The sequence below is a fragment of the Taudactylus pleione genome, unplaced genomic scaffold (genome assembly GCF_031769625.1).
Source record: "Taudactylus pleione unplaced genomic scaffold, aTauple2 ptg000682l, whole genome shotgun sequence".
Lineage (NCBI taxonomy): Eukaryota > Metazoa > Chordata > Amphibia > Anura > Myobatrachidae > Taudactylus > Taudactylus pleione.
Window position 1 is genome coordinate 2,253,711 of NW_028285084.1, and position 20,248 is coordinate 2,273,958.

Here is a 20,248-nt window from a genome sequence, read left to right on the forward strand (position 1 = left end):
ATAAAAAAATATTGGTTTAGAAACTTACAAAGCTAATAAAATGTAAACATATTGCGGCCACGCATGTGGCCGTTACTAAACACCAGTAATGTTATAGTTAAGGGAATATCTGTAGAGATTATTTTGTCACGTGGCAGAAATCAGTCTTCAGCTGTCACATGCTAGTCTGAAAGCTTCTCTTATTATTACCATTGTCTGTCCACACATACTTTAATTAGTCTGGCTAATGAGTTAGGAATAATTCCTCTTGAACTTCCACGCAGAGTAGAATAATAATAATAATAACAATAAAAAAGTTATAATAATAACAAATGTTTTGATCAAAATATGAACAAAATCCCCATACTTTTATTTGCTAGATATACTGTATACAGGATTGCAGTACTAGTGATTATGCCGGCAACAATTTTCCTTCTGTTTTATATACATGGAGTATTATTTCAAGTATAAATGCATGCATAGATATTTTTTACTTTAATTAAAAAAATGTTCTGTAAAAAATGAGCCTATGCTTTTCTGTTTTATTTTTAACTATAATTGGGAGCTATCATATTTCTTGCTTTCCTTGTAAAATCCTACTTTGAAATCAGTATGTAAGTACGTAGTAGCTAAGCAAACAAGATCATGCACATACGGTATGTGTATTTTTTATTATTTCTTTCTTTAATAATTTTATGTTTTCAAAATCCTATTAAGTTGTTTGTTTTCACTCTCCCCTAAAAAAAATTAAAATAATAATAATTTCAAATTTATTCTCATTTATTTTTTACATAGGCTCTCATTAAGTTGTGGGAATCAATGGATGCCAGCGCTTATATTCCGAAGAGTCCTTTACCTTCAGATGTCCTTATATATACTGAACTTGTACTAGATGACCAGGGCCAGTTAGTACATATGAACAGACTTCCAGGGGGAAATGAGGTAATTCCAGTGACACTTTTTGCTACATTGTAATAAGTAGTTTTTAAATTAGTTCTTGTTTCCTATTTATACTTGTCATTCATTTCTTTTTAAAATGTTGTTCTCTTTAGAGGTGTGTGGTATATTTTGTCAACATAATGTTGACATGAGAATGTCACCATAGCCGTAATGAGGACATGCTTGGCATTTGTCGACATTGTCCACATCGACATTCATCATTTGGACACTGATGAAATGTTGACTTAATTAGAATGATGACCAAACGTCCCTGGTGGTCTAGCTGTGACTTATCTGGTAAAGCAGGCCCGGGGACTCCAGCTGGATCCTGCAATAAAATCAGGGTGACTACTGGCAGTAACTCCTAACCTTCAACCCTCCCCCTAGTACCTTACCTCACATACACTAACGCTCCCCTTCCAGAGCCGAACCCTAACATTCCGTAACCAGTCTGTGCAGAATGTCGGCATTTGTTGGCATTCTGCAGAAGCCGAAATATGCTAGGTCGACATTAATGTCAACACATAACTCTAGACCTTGTGATGTCTAATTAAGCTTTTCCACATGCATATTTTTCCTCCTCAGATAAAAAGCAAAAACAGATCAGGACCGCCATAATACTGTATTCCCTATCGCTGTAGAGACTTCCCTTTCAGATGCAAGGCAAACTCAGGCACTGTCCTATTTCCCATTTGTTTGCAGTAGAACTCTGCCGTCTTTTCATAGTATTTTTTTGGAGCTGCTATAAAGTGGATTCCATCCTTGGCTAGGGCCACTAGCGCCATAATCACATTGAGGCTGATTCTGAGCTGCACGCAAAGTGGATGTATTTGCAGGCACCCATGGAAACCTGGTTTTACTACCTTATGACAATGGAAGAATCCATAGGACTAATGTGGGGAATTGTGAACCATGCCGCCACCACAACAATTGTCATTTGTATCACTAGACTACAGCAGCTCAGAGCAGAAGATGGACACAGCTGAGAGAGTGCCTGGCTCTTGCTTCAACAGTGCTTGAATGGAACAGGGATCCTTCTTTGTGCTAAACTTACTGTACACTTACCATATGCTAGGTGCAAGAGAGCCGTCAGAAACAGACTTTTCTTGCCCATATGCACAACACAGAATCTCACAAAACTTTAGATACACGCCCATAACACTTCCACGAGTCAGAACAGTTCCATGCTATTGCATTGTCACTGCCCTGAAATGTCCTACTTCACAGAACGACCCGGACAAGTTCCGTCTGATTCAGAATAGGACGAATATATGTAAAAAAGCATAAATTTTCATATGCGCTGTATGAAAAAACTCACTGTTTGCACCCATGAACAGAGATTTGTCCCTACTCAAAATCGGGCCCGTTATATTCATAAAAGATGACTCAGATCCCCACATTTTATGACCCCAAGAACGCTGTACTCACCACTGCCTGCTGGATTTAGCTACAGTGGTGTTGTCACAATTGTAATTTGTGAGTTACCTGACTCTGGTGATGAACCGGATTCAGTGGAGACCGACTTGACTGGAACCATGGGTAACGTGAATAGCTCTTTTAACATAATAATTGGATAGCAGTGAGAACTGCCTTTGATGATGAATGACTGGAACTGGAAACTTGAAAGGTTGGAGTGGGACCAGAAGGAACTTGGAGGAACCGGACTGGGACCGGCAGGAAGGCTTACTGAGCTGGATGGGTTACCAGTAGATGGGCTTGCAGATGGATGGTTGCACGTAAGCTACTTGGTGCGGCTGGGAAGTCGTGTAGAGACTGATGGTAGCTCGGGAGCTACTTGGTGCGGCTAGTGAGCCGTGAGGTGAACGGTGGTAGCACGGGAGCTACTAGGTGTGGCTGGGTAGCCATAAGGAGACTGATGGTAGCTCGGCAGCTACTTGGAGAGGCTAGGGAGCCGTGAGGTGAGCAATAGTTGCACGGGAGCTACTTGGTGTGGCTAGGGAGTCGTAAGGTGAGCGGTGGTAGCTCGGGAGCTACTTGGTGTGGCTAGTGAGCCATGAGGTGAACGGCGGTAGCGAGGAAGCTACTTGTCGCGGCTAGGGAGCCGTAGATGGTTGGTGGTAGCTTGGAAGCTACTGGTTGCGGCTTGGGAGCCGTAGTTGATAGATGATAGCGTGGAAGCTATTGGTTGTGGCTTGGGAGCTGTAGATGATGGTAGCGTGGAAGCTATTTGTTGCGGCTTGGGAGCCATAGTTGATAGATGGTAGCGTGGAAGCTACTGGTTGCGGCTTGGGAGCCGTAGATGATAGATGGTAGCGTGGAAGCTACTTGTTGCGGCTTGGGAGTCGTAGATGATTGGTGGTAGCGTGAAAGCTACTTGTTGCGGCTTGGGAGCCGTAGTTGATAGATGGTAGCTTGGAAGCTACTGGTTGCGGCTTGGGAAGCCGAATGGAGATGGCGGCAGCAGGATTGCTGGACACAGCAGGTTTTCAGATAGAACTGGTCTAGGAACCAGCAGGAGCCTGGGATACACTTGTACTATGAACATAACAAGATGTTCAGGCTCAGAATGCTATCAGGGGAGGATATATATACCCTGGGTCTGGCAGCAATTGGAGGATACGGACAGGTGGTCTGGCAGTAGTATTCTGAGTGGTGGAAGGCATAACATGCAGAGTGAGTAATCATCTCTGCAGCCCTTGAGAATCAGGACCAGACCTGCGATTCCAATTAAGACTATCAATGCTCACAGACAGAGGAGAGTCCAGGTGGCTAATCACTGTGGGAAGGAGAGCAGTCTGCACACACAGAAATGTTACAACCAGCATGATTCAGAGCAAGTCTCCCAGGTGAATTACAAACACAGATCCATGGAGCAGCTGGCAGAGGTAAGTCTCAAAGCAAAGGTAAAAACTAGCCAGGGTTCTGACAGGTGTTACTTTACCTTTCCCCTGTTTATGGTTTACTGTAATGTGTGCTTTGTACATCTTGCAGCGCCTAACAAATGGAATATAATAATAAACCTAGCATAGCCAACCCGCCTAAAAATACAATTTTATTAAACAACGGTAAATACATAGCAAATGTACAGAGCAGTAACATAGTATTTCTTATAATGAATTCAGAAATTTTTGGTAACACAAAATATGCAATAAAACAATATCGGGTCAATCCAATTAGGTGAGAGTTTGCACGAATGCTCGAAACCATCGTGGACCCCCAAAAAGTGACAATTTTGTTAGCAGAATCATACAGAAGGCTGATAAGGAAAGTCCTTGATGTTTTTAAATGTTGCTAAATGGCTGATTTGTGCTTTTATTAAAAAAAAAAATTAATATATACTGTGTGGATATATACTTTTTTAGTTTAATGTCAAACGAATTAAATAAACAGAAAAAATGTGGTTTAGTGGTAATTTTAAGGCCACTATAAAATCTTTTAACATTTTTCAAAAATATAAATGCTGAAAATCAATGATTTTTTTTTCCTTTGGGTTCCATAGGGTTTACCTTGGGGTATGTAGTTGGATCGCATCCAATGCACCAAACAACAAAGCTTTGGAGCTCCCAGTGTATAATCCTCCTCACTATATACCCCGCCCCCAGCCACAGACATTCAGTTTTTTTGTTTGGTACGTGGCAAGACACATCTGTTATAATAGCGGGACTGCTAGGCAGTCCTAGGCTTTTTCTTTTATGTTTTACATTGTTTTCGAAACTTCAGAGTTTAGCGGTACCAAGCGCCGTAAAAGACTCTGGCACCGCGACTACTTCTGCCTCCGCCGACGCCAAAACATCAGCACCGCTATATGCCCTGAGGTTCTTGGCACGCCTCAGCGTGGCTTAGCTGGCGGCTTAACGCTGAGGTCCAGGACTGCGGTCAGGTCACGGAGATGTCAGGTAAGCGATTCCTCTCAGGAATCTGTGTAGCAGTCCTCCGCCTCCGGTGTTGAGATGCATGCCGCGGGTGAAGGCCTCGTCTAACGTATCCTCACTAAGGCGGCCGGGGCCATATCGTCTGTCGCAGAGGATGGGTGGTAAGATGCACTAGAGCGCACTAGTCAACGTCTTACTACTGTGAGGTCAGCGTACCCGCCGTCAAAATTGCGGCCTAGGGGAGATAGGCGCTCCCCCGGCTGCTCCTCCCCCCAGATGCAACTTCTGGGTACGAATTCCCGCATCTGGCTTGCTATAATTGACCACCTCGTGTGTGAGATGTGCGCAGTTTAGCGTTTGTCCGTGCACTGCTGAAGTGGTTGGTCTCAGAGGTTTGGTCTGTCTCTCTATATACCTCTCCCTTGGGTTTGGCATATAGCGCACTCTATATCCTACCATCACCCCTTCGGGGTTGGTCAGTTGATCCAGAGTCCATATTGCTGTAGGAATTGTGCGTATTTATGCATTGTATGTGACTGTATGCTTGCTGCTGTGTGTACACTGCCTATTTTTTCAAAACTGTCAGGTACAACTATCACTGTGTTTCTCCTCATTCATCTGAAGGTGTGTAGGGTGTTTCATTGATACAAAAGTCACATTGCATTGATACTGTATACCTTATACCATTTATACATTTTCTCATGTCTGAAGGTAAAGGTGAGGATGGGAGCCCTCCAGTGTTTATATCCTGTAAGTCCTGTTCCGCAGGCCTGTCTGACAAGGATGTTAACCAGAATGGATTCTATAATAACTATTGCAAACCGCTATCCAATATATCTGGTACACCTGCACCAGCACCAGAGTCATCTTGGATGGCCATCACACCTAATAGGCAAAGCCACGGAGGTACGGGCTCCATCTGCTGTAGTGCCTCATGCTATGGAGTACTCACAGCATGTACATCATCCCATGTGTTTGCCTCCCATGAATCCCTGTTGGGTTAATTCTGCTGCTCACTGTAGCCAGAGTATACTACCGTCTTCAATGGTAGTAAAGAAGCAGGGGCACAAAAGAGGTTCTCGTCATGTGTTGCCTCAGGAGTCTGACTCATTGTCCTCATCATTCTGGGACGGTCTCAGTGAAAGAAGACCATCAATTCCTTGTGGATGTTCCATCTCTAGTAAGAGTCATGAGATCTGTCCTCAATATAGAGGAAGAGGGAGGTTGCTCTGACATCTAAGGAGGTAATCTTTAGACGTCAGGCGGTGACTAAGGATTATTTCCCTCAGTCGGGGGAGTTAACAAATCTCATGTCTGAAGCATGGGATACTCCTAGTAAGCATTTTCATGCCACAAGGAATGTAACCTCTTGGTATCCATTTGCACCAGGAACGTGTAATAAATGCGAGGTTCCCCAAACGATAGATGCTCACGTGATAAGATTAATCAGGAGTGCTATGTTACCTATTCTTGCAGCATCCTCTTTAAAAGAGGTTACGGATAGAAGCTTGATAATTACTTGAAATCAATAGTTTCACTACCTGGGGCTATTACCAGACCAGCTACGGCTGTAACCTGGGTGGCCAAGGCTATGGAGGATTGGATGAGGTCTCTGGAGGAGACTATAGTGGATCCAACAAAAGAGCAGCAGTCTCTTCTCGGACAGATGCAGGAGGCGGCTATGTCTTTGGGGGAAGCGGGGATTGACGTGGGCATCCTGGCTTCTAGGGTTTCGGCTAACTCTTTGGCAGCTCAAAGAACCCTTTGGCTAAAGACCTGGAAAGCAGATCCAGGATCTAAAAGTTCTCTGGAATCTTTGCCTTTCACAGGGAAGGTACTGTTTGGACTAGGGTTGGATGATAACATGACCTCTTTGGCAACACCAAGGTCTGCTGAATTGCCATCTATGTCTACTTCTAGAAGGCAGATGTCATCTCAGTCTTTTAGTCCACAGAGTGGGACAAAGTCCTCGGTAAGACAGTGTCAGTCTCACAGGAAACAACAGGTCAAGAAATCTTGGTCAACCAAACACCCGGCTTCCAAGCCAGACGGTAAGCCTACTGTCTGATGGGACGGGCCTCCCCCTGATGATGTCAGGGTTGGAGGACGACTGTTACAGTTCTCCCAGGCCTGGCAGCGGACAACCACATATGCCTGGGTGCGAGAGCTGGTCTCTCTGGGTTATGCCATTACATTCCTAAGGCATCCCCCTCAGAGGTTTGTGCTTACAAGCCTTCCTGCAGACCCGGTCAGAGTTTCGGCCTACCAGGAGTCTGTTGGGGCCATCCTAGAGTCAGGAGTCATAGTCCCCATCCCTTTGACACAACAGAGAAAGAGTTATTACTCAAATTTGTTTTGATTCTAAAATCCAATGGGTCGCACCGTCCTATCCTGAATCTAAAATCTCTCAACAGATTCATCAGCGTGCCAAAATTTCATATAGGAAATCTGTGGTCAATTATGCTGGCGATGGAGCCTGGGGACTTCATGGTCTCACTGGATGAATATCTGCTTGTCCCGATTGCAAGATCCTACCAGGCCTTTCTCAGGTTCACAGTAGATCAGCAACACTACCAGTTCCAGGCTCTACCTTTTGATCTGGCTACAGCCCCTCGGGTGTTTACCAAGATAATGACGGCATGTCTCAGGCGACAGGGAGTCAGGATACTGCCATATCTAGATGACCTCCTGATATTGGCACAGTCTCAGGACATGTTACTAGGTCATCTATGGATGACCATTGTCTGCCTACAGGAGCATGGCTGGGTGATCAACTGGAAAAAATATTTTCTTTCTCCAGCTCAGCGGATGGTGCACTTGGGGGCACTGCTGGACTCTCTGGAACAGAGGATTCTTCTACCTGAGGACAAGATTGTAGCTCTACAGTCTCGTGTACATGATCTACTTTGCAAGCAAACCATGTCAGTTCACTTGGCTATGCAGATACTGTACTGGGCTCCATGGTAGCCAAATTCGACATGGTGGCTTATGCCCAGTTCCACTCCAGGTCCCTACAGCTGTGGATACTGGCCCAGTGGGATGGTCAGCGACATTGTATAAAGCATCAGAGGATTCATATCTCACCAGAGGTTCAGCTCTCCCTTGCTTGGTGGTGTGGAGACGACTCATTTAGACAAGGGTCATCCATTATGGATCCCGGAATGGGTCTTCCTCACCACGGACAGAAGTCTGCGAGGATGGGGAGCAGTGACAGGCCATCACACCTTTCAGGGAAGATGGACAGACCAGGAAAGTCACCTACCAATAAATATATTGGAGCTTCGGGCAGTGCACAAAACACTTATTCTGGCGCAGGACCTTCTTCAGGGCAGGCCTGTCCAGGTGCAGCCCAACAATGCGACAGCAGTGGCCTACATAAATCATCAAGGAGGCACACGAAGTCCGGCACTTCCATGAAGGAAGTGGCAAAGATTCTGCTATAGGCAGAGGACATTCTTCCAACAATCTGCAATTTTCATCCTAGGGGTTCTTGACTGGGAAGCAGACTTCCTAAGTCGCCAGGACATACACGCCGGAGAATGGGCTCTTCATCCGTATGTGTTCCAACTCCTGGTGGACAGGTGGGGATTACCAGACGTAGACCTAATGGCGTCACATCACAACCACAAGGTCCCCATGTACGGGTCCGGAATAAGAGACCACGCAACCGCCTTCGTGGACGCTCTGACAGTGAGATGAAACTACTTCTTGGCGTACCTGTTTCTTCCAATCTCCCTCCTTTCAAGAGTCGTCAGAAAGTTCAAACAGGAGGGTGGCAGGATGATACTAATAACTCCTGCCTGGCCCGTGAGGCATTGGTTCTCCGATCTAATACGTCTATCTATAGACAGTCCAAATCCACTGCCTCTATGGCAGGATCTGCTAATGTAGGGTCCTTGTCTTTACCAGGATTTACCTCGGCTGGCTTTGATGGCATGGCTCTTGAGTCATCCGTCTTGAAGGCCAGGGGTTTCTCTGTTTCTGTGATTCAGATGATGCTGAGAGCAAGGAAGCCGGCTTCTGCTCGCTTTTATCACAGAATTTGGCATTAATTTTTTCTGTGGTGTTCCCACAGAAAATATGACCCTAAAGTGTTCAAGGTGGCAAGAGTATTTGCTGTTTTGCAGGCGGGATTAGACTTGGGTCTTCGCCTGGCTACCTTGAGAGTCCAAGTTTCGGCTTTGACAGTTTGGTTTCAGCGCAGGATTGCCCCTCTGCCGGATGTTAGAACACTCGGGGGTTCTTCGGCTGCAACCTCCTTTTCTCCCACCGGTGGCACTGTGGGATTTGTCTTTGGTTCTCAGGGCTCTCCAGACGCATCCCTTTGAACCCTTGGATAAGGTGGACTTAAGATGGCTGACAGTGAAGACGCTTTTTATCCTCGCCATCTCTTCAGTTCATAGAGTTTCTGACTTGGCAGCACTGTCATGTCGCTCACCAAATCTGATTTTTCATCAAGATAGAGCTGTCCTCCGTATCCCAGCGGACTACCTCCCTAAGGTGATTTCCCGTTTTCACATAAATGAGGAAATTGTAGTCCCAGCCTTCAAGTCTTCAGACCTGTCTACAGGTGAAGCTTTTTTGGATGTGGTTTGAGCGCTTTGTGTTTACGTAGATCAGACCAGTTCCATCAGGAAATCAGATTCTCTCTTTGTGGTGTTTGAATTTCACAAGAGAGTTTGGCCAGCAAACAAGCAGACATTGGTTCGCTGGCTGGCTATGACAATTTCTCAAGTCTATACACAGGCTGCTCTCCCTGTTCCAAACAAGGTGACAGCACATTCCACTCGGTCGGTTGGACCATCGGTAGGATATGGCGCCTCAGCTGAACAGCTTTGCAAGGCAGCCACTTGGTCTTCCATTAATACATTTATCAAATTCTACTCATTTGATATGTTTGCCTCCCAGGATGCATCCTTTGGGCGGCGGATTCTCCTCTCTGTGCAGGAGCATCACCACCCGTAAGGTAACTGCTTTAGGACTTCCCCAAGGTAGATCCTGTGGACCCTATGGACCCTGAAGAAGAAAAATAGAGTTATGGTATAGCATACCTCAGTTAACTCATTTTTTTTCGAGGTCCACAGGGCACCCACCCTGACGCATCTGTCCTCAGTTGGGATCTGTTCTTTAAGCCTTTTTTTTCACAGATTCCCTCTTCGCATGTTGTTTCTTGTGCAATTTTTCTTCCTTCTCCACTCTCCGTCTCCTTCTGTAAGGCTTCGTTACAAACTGAATGCCTGTGGCTGGGGGCGGGGTATATAGTGAGGAGGAAAAGTGAATGCTCAAGAGGTGCAAAGCTTTGCTGTTTGGTGCATTGGTTGCGATCCAACTACATACCCCAAGGTAGATCCTGTGGACCTCGAAGAAAAGGAATTATTAAAGGTATGTAATACCATAATTTTGTATTTTCTTTTAAAATTTTGGGGTGCTTAAATTAATGAAAATTGATTTGGGGGTAATTAGAGGCCATTTTTGTTAATACCCAAAAATTAAGTAATTTGAAAACTTCACAATGCCTAATTAGTCACTAAGGCTGTCTAAGGGTTTCTGCACTGTGCCCCAAAATTTTTACCTTAATATAAAAAATGTTCCTATCACCTCACACCCTCAGGGTGGGTTTCTGCTGAAAATCAAAAACACATTTGGAATTGGATTGCAGCTCGACTTCGTACTGCAAGTTTTACGTGAAAACGGCTTGCACAAGCCAACTTTCACCTAATTGTATTGACCCCTATATTTGAATAGGAGAAAAAAGGGAGAGTAGGAGGGGACTTCATAACTAATTCTAAGCATGATAAAGAGCATGTGTTTGTTAAAATAAGCGAGGCCAATGCCCACATTGTTGTATGAAGGCCACAACTGCCACTTTCTCAAATGTTTTCAAAGAGCTATTCATCACACATGATTCATTCCATTTTAGATGTACACCAAACTGTATATTATTGGGATAAGTGATCCTTGGCATGCCTACTTGAGTAGTCATAGTGCTGCAAATATATCTGCCATATTTAATAGAGTGCTTATGGGTTCTGGAATTAGCAAGGGTAATAGAAAGCAATCCTGTTGAGGGACAGACACTAATACCCAGTGGCAGGTCCTGAGGTGAGGCTGCAGCACAGTTCAAAACTCAAATAGGGCAGGCACACTAACTGCCAGTGAGTCCTGACTGGCAATGTTTGGCAGTGTTTATGGTGGCAGTTGGTATGGCTCCCCTATTATAATTTTGAACTGCGCTGCAGCCCAACCTCTGGAGCCTCCACTGCTAATATCCATAAAGATTTCAATAAAATCTAAAAAAAAATTCCGTAGCATCAACAACTGAGGGCAGGGTCACAATGTGATGAAAAAGTTTGAATCTAAAAGTACTGATATCAATATTTGTCTGAAGCTGGAGCAGAGGAGACTTGGATCCTGGAGGGTACCTGTTACCACCTGTAATATAATTTGTATCTGTTCTCTTAATTCGGATGCGTTATGCAGATTTCAAGAGTTTTAGTATATTGCCACCCAGCCATCATGTCTGAGCATCAACTCCATCTTTTGCTCCCATTTTATTTAAAGAGGGAATGTCTCAAGGATTGGTGGCTCTGTCAGTATCTTACAAATTATGAACATGTGCCACTTTGTGTGTGAGTGGAGGAGAACTAGGGCTTCCAGGGATTAGATAAAGATTATCTGTGGCCATACATATATTTTGATTGATACTGTAAGTGTCATCTCTGTAGGTATTGATGAAATATTTATTGGCGAGAGGCAGCCTGTGTCTGCAAACTCAGGGAAACTGCAGAGGCAGGATATTTTCATTGATAAATCGAACTAGCCAGGCAGACAGTGGATTATTCCACGAAGGACACAGGATGCCCAGTTTGGATAGTAGTTGATGTGAGGATGTTATTATGAGTGATAATAAAATTGCGCTGATGTCTGTAAAGATTAATCAAATTAATTGTATTTATTAAAAACCATTAAAATACACAAAATGTCACAATGCATCACTTTATGTAAACATATTAGGTAGAAGGTGCAAAAAAATTGGAAAGTGCAAGTGTGCATACCATTGTATTATAACTATATATACAATGTAAATAAATGGTGTTCCTGGATCATACCATGTAATAATGGTGGTGTGTGTGAATATCAGTAGTCCACAAGGTTCAATTTAGGTCATTCAGCGACACACCACCTAGCTTTGCCCAAAAGTTAAGGGTCCTTTGGAGTCCAGGGTTCCACAGCATGGCATGAGGCACAACGCGTTTCGGATAGAATCCTTTTTCAAGTGCAGATAGCCGTGAATGCAGACAGTGCTATTTAGGTAAATGAAACGGAAATAGTTCTCCACGTGTTTCGCTGCCAATCCCACCGTTTGCGGGTCACCGTGAGGTCCGGAAAACGGTAGTATGCGTTCCACCATTGTCGACCGGAAGTGATTGCGTATGATGTATTTCCGGGTATTTGACACTTGCGGTTCACTTGGACGCTTCGGTCATTATGTGGAGATGATTATGCATGCCAGAGACAGAAAGTGAAGACATTGTAGCTTCAAATGAAGTAAAAAAGAATTTCTGTCCATTTTTCCGATAAAACTAGTATAGTACTTTGTATTCCCATACAGTCCTACCCACACAGGAAAAATGGATCACATGAAATGATAATAAATCCAATGGTACATGAAGGATAAAGAGATAAAACACGTGGTTAATAAACAATATGAACAAATAATCATAATTCAAATTCATTAAAAAATTTTAAAAAGGAATATTAATTTAAAAACCATTTCAACTCAAAATCCGAATTTAGGCCCCTAGGCATCAAACTATTCAAAATGTATATCCATTCCATTTCTTTTTTGGCTAATTTGGTTTCTATATCTCTGGATCTACATGATTCCTTTATTTGTTCGATTTTATTATCACTCATAATAACGTATTGCCATTGTAAGAGTATTGATGTTTACTTTTATGTGATTATAGCTGCTGCAGATTCCTGGTTTACTGTGCAATTGCTAAAATATTTCTATTTCATAGATGTGAGGATGTTGCCTGATTCTATAAATTACAGTAGAAAAACAATTTAGAGAGGTTCTCCAGCAGAGGCGGTCTTATAGAATTTGGGTGGCACAAGTTATAATTTGCAATATGTTTAACTCTGTGCAGAGGTGTCACCGGCTCTGGTGACACCCGATGCGCACTCTTGATAACCACAGCGTGCCTATCCAAAAAGGGGTGTGGCCTAAACAGGAGGCGTGGCCTCACTCCGATCCCTATAACATCACCGGAGATGCTGGGCTTCCCCTGGAGACTGGGCAGTCTGCACTGTTGGCTCATATCACCCTGCAGCACCCGGCTCTTGTCACTGCAGAGAAGCTGGCATTTTGGCGTCACTCCCCTCATGACGCCACTGATACTGTGACAGCCCATAGTCTGGATCTGGGGAATCATGCAATTGAATGCACTAGGAAAAATATGCTGCCTGATGATACTTTTTGAGATTGAGCAACTCAGGTCCACTATTGGTAATGTGTAAAGGTAGAGTTCTCATTCTTACCGTGGTAATTTCCCAGCCCATATAAATAAACTAGCTGATGTGCCCGTTTTCACCCGAGTAGAGCTTAGATATTTACGGTTTCCATTTCCTTCTCGCCACTCTAATAACACCTTAATCTTTCACCTCTATAGTAATGCATCCTCTCCCTCACTGCTATAGTAAGACATTACCCTTCCTCACTTGTGTACTAGCACATTCACTAAAGGCATGGGCCTCCCTTTGGGGGTTACCAGGGTGGGAGGCCGACTTCTTCTGGTCACCCAGTGTTGGTGTCGGACCAACGTAAACACATGGGTAAGAGAAGTAGTCTCTCACAGTATGACATGGCCTTACAAATCCAGAAAGCCGTACGATCTTTACTTCAAGCAGAAGTCATAGTACTGGTTCCGTTGCCCCAGAGGGGAACGGGTTGTTATTCCAAACTCTTTATGGTTTAAAATCCAAACGGATCCCAGCCTATCCTCAGTCTTAAGTCCCTGAACAAATTCCTCATGGTACTATCGTTCAGGCTGGAAACCCTACGCTCAGTAATACTGGCTATGGAACCTGGGGGTTTTATGGTGTCTCTGGATATTCAGATTGCATGCCTGCATATTCCAATTGCTTCGGCTCACCAGCGTTTTCTCAGGTTTGCCCTATTGGATAAAGCAAACGATGGTGCTCTCTCTGGAGATGCATCTGTCTCTTGCTTGGTGGCTGCAGACAGGCCACCTCGCCAGGGGGCACCCCTATTGGATTCCAGTCTAGGTCCTTCTGACAACGGAAGCCAGTATGCAGGGTTGGGGTGCAGTGACAGGTCCATGCTCATTTCGGGGACGGTGGACAGCAGAAGAGGCTGCCCTGCCAATCGACATATTGGAACTTCGGGCAGTCTTCAGGGCCCTGCAACAAGCCAGACTCATACTTCACAGACAGCCCATGCAAGTTCAGTCAGAAAACGCCACGGCCTTGGCTTATGTCAACCATCAAGGAGGAAATCGAAGTCAGACGGCAATGACAGAGGTGTCACGCATTCTCACATGGGCGGAAGGTCATCTCCCAGCCATTTCGGCAGTGTTCATTCCAGGAGTTCTCAATTGGGAAGCAGACTTCTTCAGCCGTCATGACGTGCATCACAGGGAATGGTCTCTTCACCAAGAAGTGTTTCAGCTCCTAGTGGACAAGTGGGGCCTTCCAGATGTGGACCTCATGGCCTCCCAATACAATCACAAACTGCCAGTGTACAGGTCCGGGGCAGAAGACGCCAAGGCTCTCTTGGTAGTCGCTCTGTCTGTCTAGTGGACCTTCCAGTTTGCGTACTTGTTTCCTCTACTCTCCTTTCTCGAGAACTTTGGAAGTTCAAACAAGAATGAGGTATTGTCCTCCTGGTGGCTCCAGCGTGGCCCAGACGTCACTGGTACTCATCTCTTCTCTCCATTGACACTCCGTTGCTGTTCCCTCAACGTCCAGATCTGTTGTCTCAAAGTCCTTGCCTTTACCCGGACTTGGGTCATCTGTCTTTGACGGTGTGGCTCTTGAGTTATCCCGACTAAGGGCCAAAGCTTTTTCTGGCTCTGTGATTAACACCGTTCTCAGAGTGCTTAAACCAGCCTTTGACTGGATCTACCACAGGGTGTGGAACACCTGCTTTCAATGGTGTCATCCCAGAGGTTATGAACCCCAGGTATTTCAGATATCCAGTGTTCTGGCTTTCCTACAGGTGGGTTTGGATCTTGTTCTCTGCCTTGTCTCACTGAAGGTGCATGTATCTGCTCTTCCGGTGTGGTTCCAGCGAAGGATTGCTCCTCTTCCTGATATCCATGCTTTCATACAGGGTGTCCTTTGCGTTCAGCCTCCCTTTGTCCCTCCTGTGGTGCCTTGGGATTTGGCTGTTGTCCTTAGGGCCCTCCAGGGCCCTCCATTTGAACCCCTGGACTCAGTGGATCTCAAATGGCTTACAGCTAAGACTGTTTGTTTTTCTTTTGGCTATTCCTTCCGCCACGAGATTGTCAGTCTTAGGGGCTCGCTCTTGCCGTTCACCATTTCTTGTCTTTCACCAGGGCAGGACGGCGCTTCGGACTCACCCTGGGCTCCATCCTAAGGTGGTTTCTAGTATCCACATTAATGAGGAAATTATTGTACCGGCCTTTAATTCTCCAGACCTCTCGGCAGGTGATTCCTCTTTGGATGTGGTATGTGCCCTCAGGATTTCTGTGGCCCGTACCAGTTCCCTTCGGAAGTCGGACTCCTTGTTTGTCCTCTACGGCTTTCACAAGAAGAGATGGCCAGCCAATAAACAAACTTTGGCTAGATGGCTTTGCATGTTGATCTCTGAGGCTTACACTCGTGAGGGCCTTCCAGTGCCGCCCTCTGTTACTGCTCATTCTACTCAGTCTGTGGGTCCTTTGGGCAGCTCGCCGTGGTGCCTCGGCTGTTCAGCTTTGTAAGGTGGCCACGTGGTCTTTTGTCCGGACCTTTCTCAGGTATTATGCATTTGATAACTCTGTCTCTCAGGATATTTTCTTTGGGCTGCAGATTCTCCTCTCTACTCAGGAGCATTTTCACCCTTAAAGGGACTGCTTTGGGACATCCCCAAGGTCTCCCTGTGGAGCCTATGGACCCTGAAGTAGAAAATGAGAGATATGGTAAGAACTTACCTTTATCTCTCTTTCTACAAAGTCCGTAGGGTCCACGGGGCACCCACCCTCATGCACCTGTGCTTTGCTCTGGTTTTTCATCTCCTTTTGTGTGACAATACGATTCTTGAGTGTTCCAGACTTTCTTCTCTCTCGTTTTCTCCTCCCCGGCCTTTGGCTTGCTATGAAACTGAGGCGCCTCTAGCCCGACATCGGAGTATAGGATGGAGACCCAATGCATCCTGGGAGAAAAATTTTAACTGCGTGCTGCCCGGGTGACTCCATCATGACCTATACCCCAAGGTCTCCCTGTGGACCCTATGGACTTCGTAGAAAGAGAAATAACAAAGGTAATTTCTTACCATATCTCTAATTTTCCCTCACACCTGTACTAACTCATTACCCTCCCTCACCTGTGCCTAAGAGCTATTGAGGAATCCGTGAAAACATATTTTACCCTTTGCAGTGATGTCTGCCTCATAAGCCACTTCAGGACAGCTAGTGGCGGCTCCAGAGGTGTGGCTGCAGCACAGTTCAAAATTCAAATAGGGGAGCCACACCAATGGCCAGTAATGTTTGGCAGCATTTAGGAGTGGCAGTTGATGTGGCTCCCCTATTTGAATATTGAACTGTGCTGTAGCCATGATGAGTCAGTCAGTCAGGACATTGCGAAGGAGGAGGAAACATTTTAGCCCTTTTTACTAGGAGTTGAATTTAAAAAAATCCCTCCTTAGTGGGTGCGTACGTCATGGAAGGAATATACTCCCGAATTTCATGTTTCTAGGTCTAGTGGTTTGGGCTGGGTATTGATGAATCAGTGAGTAAATATATAAACAAATGTCCTGCCTGATTCAAAGGGGGGGAAGGGGGGTGTTTCTAAATTTGTACAGTGTTTTGTGACTTCAGGAGCTCAACTGATGTAAGGCCTCACATAGTGGCATTATTTTTGTGTGTTATATTAGTGGTTTTGGTACTATGACAACACATGGAACAGAGCCAGATATTGGAAGAATTCGGGAGCATTGCATTTTCAAAGTGTTGCCTGGTCGTTTCATTCTCAGTGACTTTCCCAACCTGAGAGAAATGCTACCGTAAAATTTTGTTGCAAAGGTTGCTACCCTGAATTAAAATCACTTTTGTGGGATTAAGATAGTTACAGATTTAGGCCCTGATTCAGAGCCGCCTGCTCGCGCTATGCGCTCGCAAGTGGCCCGATGTTCTGCGTATGCGCACACTCCATTCTGCACATGCGCGAACTACACACTGCGTTCGCAACCCGCTCGCTCAGCAAAGGCAGCCCAGGGTAATGAGTGACAGGAGAGGCCGTTTGTGGGTGGTAACAGGGGCAGGACACAAATATCGGGAGGTTGGAGATGCGAACGCAGGCGTGCCTGAGTGTGTCAACGCCTTTTTCAGAGGCGTGCATAATTAACAGGCAGTGTCATAGTACACGTCACTTGCCATTTTTTTACCCTGATTTCCTCGCAATGCTTGCGGTAGGGTAAAGCTCCCGCAAGCACTGCGTTAGCATACGATGGTGCTCGATGTACCAATGTTTTAATACAATTCCAGGAGATGACGTGTGCTGGTGGGAGGCTCTGCTTTTGCGATTGGGAGTACGCTCACAAAAAGTGACCGCTCGCTAAGACATGGTGGGCGTGATTTTGCCTTGGCGAGCGATCGCTTCCCATGGCGTCACTTTGAAAAATTTGCATACGCATCTAGCGAGCGTACGCAGATAGCGACCGGGTCTGAATCAGGCCCTTAGATTGTTACAGGATGTGTGCAGCATGTGGGTATTCCTGAGATGGCATGTTGGGTAGTTCTTTGTATGTATGAAAGACACTCAAGATGCCCAACCCACTTATTTTACTTCAAAAATACACAAAAATGTTTTTGTAGTGTGTGTGTCAGGGCTGCATGACAAAATGGATCTTGTGGAAGGCTGCTATTCCTCATCATCCGATCTGGGGGACATTGCTGAGGTGACGCTGTGTTAGATGGGCTGTGCCCCAGGAGTAGGCTCTTGAGAGTTGATTGGCTCTACCCCCACATAACCCCCCCCCTCCCCGCTTCCATGAGACCTCAGTTCTTTCCTATTACTTGTGGAGTGAGGCACTATGTTTCTAGCTCCTTAGTTAGCTTTTATTAATTTTTTATTTTTTTTTGCCTTTTTGGGCACCAGGCACAGCTCCTGTTTGCAGGGCTCAGGCAGACAGAGCTGGTCCCAGTAGTTAGAAGGGGTTGGGTATGGGATCCTGGCGGTCGGGATGCCAGTGGTTAGAATACAGACTGTGCTGCAGCATGTGGACATTCAGAATCCCGCCGATTAGGTGTCCCCTAACCCTCCCTCTGCACCCTAACCACCTTCCCCCCCACAGCCTAACCCTAGCTCTCCTTCCCGCAGACTAACCCTCCCTATAGTGCCTTACCCAAAACCCTCCCCCCCCCCCCACCCCCACAGCCTAACCCTAACCCTCCTCCTAACTCTAATACTTACCGTTGGGATGCTGGTGGCCGGTATTCTGGGCTCCGGCATCCTGACTGCCGGGATGGAAACTACATCCCTTTTAGATGGTAGGAAACCTGCTCTATCCCAGCTTTCACATGCAGCTAATGTCTATGAATTTTGCATACAGATCACCAGTTCTCTCACGGAAGGCTCAGGGATCTAGTGCGTAAGAAAGCTTGGGACAGGGTTCTTCCTCAGATAAGCCAGCCACTGCCTACCTGTGCGTAGCGCCAGGCCTGGCTTGATAGAAGTCCTAGTAACGCCGCCTGTGAGTGGACCCTGTGTCCACGTATTCCCTCTTCACAATCCAGCATTCTCAGTCGGCAGCGGTGATAAGCTCAGCCGTTCATCCTTGGCGGTCTCTTGTCGGATGGGATGCTGAGGTGCCATTGCACTGGACAAGTGCATCAGCCCCGGACAACCACAGACTGGTGAATGGGTTTGAGTGGTTATGGGAAGGAAGTGGAGAGGAGGGGGGATTGAGAGATTTATCCGAGAAGTACTGTTTGTCCTTTACAGGCTGTTTATATTGCACTCTTAATGAGAGCAGAACTTTTAATTTTAAAGATTTTTATTTTCAGTTAGCCTGATAATGCTGTGTATTATGTGTGAGAACACCCTGCACTTTTTCACTGTGAATGTAAGGGGCCCATACATCTTCCGACTTATTGTGCGATTGGATGGGAAACGTTGATCCGTTGGTCGGAAATGCCGACCGGCGGCCATCGATGTTCTCCGATCCGCCGGAGTATCGTTGAAATTATACATGTTAAATATCATCGATTTGCAAATCATGATCGATCATATTTTGATATGTAAATCAGTGAAATCCAACCCGGCATCTCTGGATTGCAGGATTGCGTCAATCAGTCGCTAGTGTATGGGGACGTTAAAGCAATATATATTGCAGGTGTACCTGGTAGAAACAGGTGGTTAGAAATAATTTTTTAGCTGCTGTGTTTTTGTTTGTTTTACTCAAAAAAAATCACATACATTTAGGTTTAGTTAACTCTTCTGCTGACTATAGGCCTGATTCAGCATGGATCGCTATGCTGCTAATGCGCACGCTATGCAGTTGCTAATATCACCGGTGAAATGCAAATGATTGCGATCACAGTTAGCATAGAAAGAGAGAGAGAGAGAAAAAACAAACAAAACTATATATATATATATATATATATATATAAATATATAAAACCTCTGCGCTAATAAAAATCAACCATAAAGATGTGAATTGGCAGATAAATCACAGCAACCATTGCTTGTGCAGAAATTGTTCAGGACTCGATCAATAAAACAAAATATATTTAATCATACACATAGTAAATAGAAAAATAAAACTAAGAATTTTAACATATATCACATAGTACATCTAATAACATACATACTAAGATAGCATAAAAATTGATAGCAATTGCTTAAAGTCACTCTCGTGCAAAGCACCTTATATATTAATAATGGTATTATCTAAATATATTGAATAACACTATCCTTTAATTGAAATGTCCTGCTGCCATCCGTGTTTAGGCATATAAAGCAATATAAATGAGGATTTGTCCTGCTATTGAAATAGGTAATAAATTATCCTCATATGTGCATAAGGGTAGAAAACTGCAAATGTCCCGTATGGATATTCAGTTCGTGAACTGGCCAGTTCTAAAAAGCAGCTAAAGTTAATGCTCACCCCGCTGGTGTGCTCAATAGCCACAGGGCTTCCTGTATGAGCTTCGGCAGAAAACAAGCCTTGGATCCAGTGTCAGCGACAGCCTGCCTTCCACTGAGGAGATGTCTTGCAAAGTAGCAGCGGCCGCGCTGTATAGATACAC

At 45.1% G+C, this 20,248-nt stretch overlaps 1 protein-coding gene across 2 annotated transcripts in view; it reads left to right on the forward strand.

Moving 5' to 3' along the window:
* ACACA (acetyl-CoA carboxylase alpha) overlaps positions 1 to 20,248 on the forward strand; it is a 532,248-nt gene that overhangs the window by 289,758 nt on the left and 222,242 nt on the right. For both annotated transcript variants that reach the window (XM_088455952.1, XM_088455953.1), the window contains exon 40: positions 775 to 921. In XM_088455952.1, coding sequence (XP_088312078.1) covers positions 775 to 921 — 147 coding nt within the window. The remainder of the gene's footprint in view (positions 1 to 774; positions 922 to 20,248) is intronic.